Source organism: Puma concolor, chromosome B3, assembly GCF_028749965.1.
Source record: "Puma concolor isolate L17-30 chromosome B3, mPumCon1.1.hap2, whole genome shotgun sequence".
NCBI classification, from domain to species: domain Eukaryota; kingdom Metazoa; phylum Chordata; class Mammalia; order Carnivora; family Felidae; genus Puma; species Puma concolor.
The window spans coordinates 113,083,848-113,091,454 of record NC_141672.1 but is presented as its reverse complement, the minus strand read 5'-3'; the positions used below and the strand labels follow the sequence as shown (position 1 = coordinate 113,091,454).

Genomic DNA, 7,607 nt, shown 5'->3' with positions numbered 1-7,607 from the left:
AGTGACTGCTCTGCCGGAAGTGGCGCTCGTCTCCTAGGCGACCGCGGGAGTGAGGCGCGAGTTGTCTGCGTCTCCGGGCTGCGCTCAGATGTAATGAAGTCCATCCCCTTCCATTTTCCCATGAGGAAACTGAGGGCTTATTTTACTACAGTACAAGAAGTCCAACGGAAGGGCCAGTCCAGCGTGCATTCAGAGGTCAGCGGGGTTCCCGCACAGGAGTGTCCTATTGTGCGGTGCCCTGCACAGCCAGACTCCGCGTCTGGCTTCCATATCACCACATCATGTTGGCGTCCTCTCCCCCCTTCACGTTTCCTGGGTTCTCCCTTCCTGGTTCCTCCAGCTCTATCTTATACATACATTCTCTTATCAAATTATTTTCTCTTTTATCACATTCTTAACAATGTTTGATCCTGAGCATTGCTAAAAAGAAAACCACTGGCCCAAGATGGAGTCCCTTATGCTATGCCAGGTCACCAAACCGGGGCTTAATATCTTAATGTCTTAATATCACCTAAGTGTAGTTTCTACCCCTCCCATAAACGTACTCTGAACCGGTCAGTCAGGAACTTTCTGGTCCGCACCAATGAGGTAATCTGACGCAGGGGCCCTCTGCGTCTCCCCTCTCCCCTTGCCCCCTACCAAAGGAAGATGAGATGACCTTCCAAATAAGACCCCTGCCCTCCCCGCTTAGGGATGGTGACCTGGCCTGAAACAATCCTGACTTTTCTTTTACCAGTAACTTCCTTACCCTACCCTCCTTCCTATGGAAGCCTTACATTTTGTATGGCTCCTGGGAGCATCTCTCTGCTTGCTAGATGGGATACTGCCCCATTCATGAATCGCTTAATAAAACCAACTTGATCTTTTAGATTCCTCGGGTGAATTTTTAACAGCCTATAGAGATGAATAAAGTTTGGTCCTCACTCTTGAGGAGCAATGTCCATCCACTCTTTTCTAAGATGAACTAATTCTATCTCATTTCAACATTTGTCACTAACCTCATGACTGTCAAATCTGCATCTACATCTGTGCTCTCATGGGACTCTAGTCCCAGCTCCTCAACCAGACACCAGTTAAATGGACAAAATTTAACATCCTTGGCCCATATTATGTGACATAAAGATGGTTTTTCCTAATGCTTTTATTGCTTTGTTTGTTGTTAGAGGACAGGTTGGGACCTGTATTATTTAGGAATTAGGCGTGGCCATTTGACTACTTCTTAGTTACCCTGCAATCTGGCGTTGGCCTCAGTCTCTCCATTAGAACTCTTCTCACTGAGACCACCACCTCCTTGATGCTAAATCTAATTGACCCTTCCATGCCCTTCTCTTGGCCTCTCAACAGCACCGAAAATATTTCTCATTCCTCTCTTACTATGTCTTCATTTTCCTCTCCAAGCTCTCTAAGCGCCCCTCTTTCACGGAACTCATTTGTGAGTTCCTTTTTTGTGTGTGCGTAAATGTCGTAGCTTAGGGTTTTGACCTGGTCTCCACTTAGTGAGGACTCTCCTCAGGCACTCCCAACCACTCCTGCGGCTTCACACACCAATCACATTTGTTCTTCTGAGCTCCAGACATTCTCCGCTTGGGTGTCCCACAGGCACCTCATACCTAAGGCACCCTAATCTCTTACCCCGAGCCTGCTCCCCCTCAGTGGATGGGTGATACACCATCTACCCAGCCACCCAAGCCAGAGTCCCAGGTACCATCTTGGACTTCTGCCTCTCCTTCTGTTCCAACATCCACTCACCACATCTTGACAGTTCTACCTACCAAAGAGCCTTCACACCTCTCAAACGCTGTTCTCTATCCCCTTGGCTACTCCTATCATTTGTCTGGATGACTGCAACAGTACTCTAACAGGCTTTCCTGCTGCTGCCTTCCAAATCTGCAGCCCGTTCACCTCTAAACCACAGATCTAGTCATGTCACTCCCCTGTGTAATGCTCCTCACACTGCAGGAGCTCCCCAGCGCCAGACACCCTCACAGGGCCCTGAGGCTCTTCCTCTCCAAGCCCATCCCTTATTATGACCCCCTGCACACACTCCCTCCGCTGACAAGCTCTCCTCCCCGCCTTATTATGCATCCTTATTCTCAGTTCTCAGCAGACCTTCTGCCAACGACTTGCCCCCGGATGCTAGATCCCTACTGTGTACCCCCAGTCCCCTCCACCCTGCCAGCAAGCTGTTGGTTTGCTCCAGAGCGCCCGTCCCGGTTTGCTCACTGTTCCTCTACTAGCTTATCCCCACAGGCTCACTAGGTGGCACTGTTGCACCCTTAGTGCCGCGCCATGGAGGCCCCCTGGTAACTGTCTGGGAGGAATGGATGAATCCATCCCAGTGGAGGACCCAGTTCCATCAAGCCCCACCCCAGCTTTTCTTCAGGCCACTTTCTTCTTTCTCCCTCGCCTCTATCTGTACTAAAGCTCTCTAGCTTGTTTGCTTTAAAATAGAAAATAGGATAAAAACCATCACCTCACACCTAACACGTTCTTCTCTCTCCCCTGCCTTCCTCTCCCCTCTCCCCCCCTCCCCTCCAACGGGCTCCCCATAGGCAGTAAAAGATTTGCATTTTCCCCTAGAATTAGAGATCCAGACCAGGGGGAAGGGTAAGAGATGGGGAGGGAGTAGAACCCGGAGGCTTCTACCAAAGTCAGGGTTATGGAGGTACATTCTGTATCCAGCAAAATCCACCCTTCTTGGTTGTACCGTGTGCATGGATTTAACAAACACACCATCCTGTAACCACCGCCACCATCACTGCAAAACTTTCTTTGTGCTGCATTTTTGTAGTCCATCACCTTCCTCTACCCCCAGCCCTCGGCAAGCGCTTTTCTGACTTCCTCCCTTAGAGTCTTAACTGTTCCAGAACGTCTCTTCTTTAGCTGGGCAAAATGCTCTGGAGATTCAACGCTTTTGAGTTGCACGTATCGATACCATGTTTCCTTTTTACTGCTAAGTAGTAAATCCCCTGTAGGAATGCATGACAGCTCATCCATCCGCTAGCCCGTTGGACGTTCAGGTCGTTTTCACCTTTAGGCAATTATGAATGAAACTGGTATAATTATTTGCATAAAGGTCTTTATGCAGATAGGGATCTTCATTTCCCTTGGGTGGGATTGCTGGTCTGACGGTAAGTATAACTTTATAAGACACTGCCAAACTGGGGTGGAGGGTCCTATGCAAATCACTGGAGAGAGGCTGACCCTACACGGATGGAAACCAATATGATTAACCCAAACACCCACACGAACAGCTGTGGGAACCTTGTAACAGCCAGTGACCAGAAAGGGCTGAGGTCTAGCGTGTTTGAGGGAAGGTGGTAAAAATGAGGACAGGATGACTGTGATACACCCAACGCTCAATGCGAGGAGCTGTCTCCCTGACCCTCCCTGCTGTTCACACTCAAGAGCTTAGGCTGCATCATCTCACATCCACAGGCCATGTGACTCTCCCCAGGCCATTTGAAAATGAATGGATGTTAATGTTTTACATACTCAAAAGACAATAAAATCAGCAATCTGGGGGAGGGGGGGTGTTGTAGAATTGATACAAAAAGAAACAAATGATCTGAACCATATTTCAAATGAGTAACATACACATAAAGGGGCCATAACTAAGCCAAGTAATTTAGACTATTGAGACTATATGCCCTCAGGCTCCAGACAAAAAGAACTTGAAACATATATTGGATTCTAATTAGCAAGCCTTTTTGCCGACGTGGGTTAGTAATTTTGAAATGACATTCTGTACGTTCTAAGATTGAGCAAATAATATATTGTGGATAATGGGAGCCAAGTTTCTCTCTGTTAGAGATGAGAGTTATATACATATCAAAAGGGGGAAGGATGAAAAGTACCTGGGAATTGTTTTTTAAGATTTTATTTTTATTTATTTTTTTTTTAATTTTTTTTTTCAACATTTATTTATTTTTGGGACAGAGAGAGACAGAGCATGAATGGAGGAGGGGCAGAGAGAGAGGGAGACACAGAATCGGAAACAGGCTCCAGGCTCTGAGCCATCAGCCCAGAGCCGACGCGGGGCTCGAACTCCCGGATCGCGAGATCGTGACCTGGCTAAACTCGGATGCTTAACCGACTGCGCCACCCAGGCGCCCCAAGATTTTATTTTTAAGTAATATCTACACCCAAAATGGGGCTTGAAACTACCATCCCGAGATGGATAGTCACATGCTCTACCAACTAAGCCAGCCAGATACCCCAGTACCTGGGGATTCTTCATACTACTCAATGTGTTTCCAAATCTGAAAAAAAAAAAAAAAGAATGGTTGGACTAGTGTTTTCTTAAACTGCCTTATATTAAAAAGCACTTGGGGGGCACCTGGGTGGTTCAGTTGGTTAACTTCCAACTTCAGCTCAGGTTATGATCTCACAGTTCATGAGTTTTAGCCCCGTGTCAGGCTCTGTGCTGACAGCTCAGAGCCTGGAACCTGCTTTGGAGTCTCTCTCTCTCTCTTTCTCTCTCTCTCTGCCCCTCCCCCACTCACACTGTCTCTTTCAATAAATACACATTAAAAAATTTTTTTTAATTACTTGGGGCTTTTGATAAAAATGTAAAACTCTAAGACTACTTTTCCCTCCCAAGGTATGCTGCATCTGTCCATTTGGGCCTGACAATGTGCATTTTGCATCATCAAACACATTTAAAAATTTATTTATTTATTTGTTTATTTTGAGAGAGTGAGCGAGCAAGTGCAAATGGGGAGGAGCAGAGAGAGAGAGAGAGAGAGAGAGAGAGAGAGAATCCCAAGCAAGCTCCACCCTGTCAGGGTAGAGCCCAATTCAGGGCTGAAACTCAAGAACCATGAGATCATGACAGGCAAAATCAAGAGTCAAGGCTTAGCCAACTGATCCACCCAGGTGCCCCCATCATCAAACACATTTTTGAAACGCTGGATTAAATTATCTTTGAGGTACGTTGTTCCATGCTCTACAGGAGGCATGAATTAAGCCAATTTTAGAAATTTGTTGCCCAGAGTGAAGAGAATGGGGGTAACGACTCTCTATTTGCCTGAAATATATTTATTACAGAGTTGAAGCACATTCATACAAGTACCAAGAGCCCATAGGAAAGCCTCTTGGACAATCTCCTGGGAAGAACATGCAGGAGAAATCCCAGAATTCTTTGAAAGCCAAGTGATCCATACATTATCTAGAGTTACACATTTCAGGAATAAGTGGCTTGATTTCCATCCTTCCGATAGGACCAAGTGCCTACTGGTCTGGGGGCCTTTGCCCATACACCATCTGACCTGAAACACCTACCCCACCACACACTGGCAGGGCTGGCCCCTTCCTGCCCACCAAGGCTCTCGTCAAACATCAACTTCTCAGAATGGCCATCCAATCTCACCTGCCCTATCCCACCCATTTCTGTATCTTCACCAGGCTTCTCTTCTTTATAGCACTTACCGTTATCTGAATTTATCTATCTTTCCCTACTGACAGTCACAAGATTCACTCCATGCAGGAGTGTTCATTCCATATACACCAGGCACAAAATAAACATTCATTGAATGATTTAGCAATGTACACAGGTACAGGAATCTATTTCTTAAATTTTTTAAGTTTGTATATTTATTTTGAGAGAGAGAGAGAGACAGTGAGTACACAAGCAGGGGAGGGGCAGAGAAACAGAGACAGAGAGAGAGAGAGAGAGAGAGAGAGAGAGAATCCCAAGCAGGCTCCACACCATCAGTGCAGAGCCCGATGCAGGGCTTGAACTCACAAATCATGAGATCATGACCTGAGCCGAGATCAAGAATCAGACGCTCACCCAACTGCACTCCCCAGGCGCCCCAGGAATCAATTTCTTATGATGAACAAACATGTTTACAGTGTGGTAGGTGAAACATAACCAAATCAAGTGGGAAACAGGCCTTTATTATAATAAAGTTTATTTTTTTTTCCTCCCATACAGTTTAAGAAAACCAGACATCAGTGTAAGTTGGAGGAACAGCTGTGTTCAGAAATGGGTCTTTGCCTTTTCATCCACAATGGATTGTTGACCAGAAAATCAGAGGCTGGCATTCAACTAATATGTGATAAAGAGTTGTTATACAGTGTGAATAGGTGTTTCATATAGTACCATGGCCAAACAAATTTGGGACACAGCAGAGCCAAATGAAGGGTCTCTCCAACACATCTGATCACCCTGATCCACTGCCCCTTGCCTTCCGTAGAACTTCTCACGTGAGCTGAGTTCCACAACAAACACTTTAAGATGGCAGCAGGTCAAACAGGTCACTTTGTAACACAAATGGTTTCCTAAAACCTCCCGCTTCTCATTCCAGTCAGTGACAGATTCGTTGCTCTCTAGAAACCGAGCAATGGAAAGCAAAGCTATGATGAGCGAAGGACAAGGCAGTTAGCTAAACGGCCTCATTCGAGTACATTCAAGTTTTATCACCACCGTGGCATCTGGGAAATTTGGGGGGCAGTGTTTCTCATGCAGGGGGAGGAAGAAGAGGGTCATCCCATTAGGAGTTTGTCACCCCCCACAAAATCCTCTTTGAGATCGTGCGGTGGCGAGCATTGCTACCAATGGGGGTATGGCACATTTCCAAGGTGTACTGAGACAATAAAAACCTGAGGGCCACTACATGAAAAGACACCTTCCCAGTGAGCTCTCCAGCTCACCCACTGCCAACCTTTTTGCCTTTCCTTTTTGACTTTGGCTTAAGCAAACCCACATTACACTTAATACCTAATGGTAATTAATATTTTTGAACCCACTGTCTGTATCTAGAAGCTTCCAAATCAGCCCATTGCAAACTGTCATCCAATTTTAATTGGTAACACTGTCCAAATGTATACAGTGGGACTGAGTTTGCCAAACGTATAAAAACATTATGAAACACTGGTCTTCTTTTGTTGATGTAACATTTTCTTTCCCATCATTAAGGATGGCGAAAAAGTCACATCACCCAAAATTAAATAATCTGAAGGTCCTTCAAATTAATCACCTATAACTTTCAACTATTTCTGAACTAAACAAACATTTTCCTCTCCCTAAACAAAAGAGATGTTAAAGAGCTTCATGTCTTTGGCACCTGCTAGAATAGGGTATTTTAAAAAAAAATTTTTTTTTTAACGTTTATTTATTTTTTTGGGACAGAGAGAGACAGAGCATGAACGGGGGAGGGGCAGAGAGAGAGGGAGACACAGAATCGGAAACAGGCTCCAGGCTCTGAGCCATCCGCCCAGAGCCCGACGCGGGGCTCGAACTCACGGACCGCGAGATCGTGACCTGGCTGAAGTCGGACGCTTAACCGACTGCGCCACCCAGGCGCCCCTAGAATAGGGTATTTAAACTCTGTGCCTTTTTGCAGCATAAAGTTGAAGTTATAGCAAGGCGAAACGGGTGCCCACAGACCCTGCTGGAGTAAAATTCCACTAGGAGTGTCAGATTATCGCCCCAAACCAAATTTTGTCATGCAGCGGGCAATTAATGTACCAAAAATTTACCAGCCCATATAATTTTATCAGTCTACCTTTCCCCAGAGGAAGTAAATAAACAGTAAAACTAATGAAATCATATTTCTTGACCACTCTCAGCCAATATAAATTTTTACTTGTCCTCAGAGGGT

General features: G+C 45.7%; 1 protein-coding gene and 1 long non-coding RNA gene across 12 annotated transcripts in view; both read left to right on the top strand.

The window, feature by feature from the left end:
- The window catches only part of LOC147580300 (uncharacterized), a 67,960-nt gene that overhangs the window by 53,039 nt on the left and 7,314 nt on the right, over positions 1-7,607 (top strand). For 5 of the 11 annotated variants that reach the window (XR_015252762.1, XR_015252759.1, XR_015252753.1 and 2 more), the window contains one exon: positions 5,939-6,082. The exons of 3 other annotated variants lie outside the window; for them this stretch is intronic. Coding sequence is in view for 1 of the 8 variants with exons in the window: in XM_086711084.1 (XP_086567210.1) it covers positions 38-195; positions 5,939-6,082 (302 nt within the window). In the remaining 7 variants the exon portion in view is untranslated. Of the gene's footprint in view, positions 1-37; positions 196-5,938; positions 6,083-7,607 lie in introns of all 11 variants that reach the window. 3 more of the 11 variants (XR_015252755.1, XR_015252754.1, XM_086711084.1) reach the window with 1 other exon arrangement.
- Positions 204-4,283, top strand: LOC147580301 (uncharacterized). The gene is made up of 2 exons (XR_015252765.1): positions 204-3,866; positions 4,110-4,283. It is a non-coding gene; the product is annotated as an uncharacterized LOC147580301 (long non-coding RNA).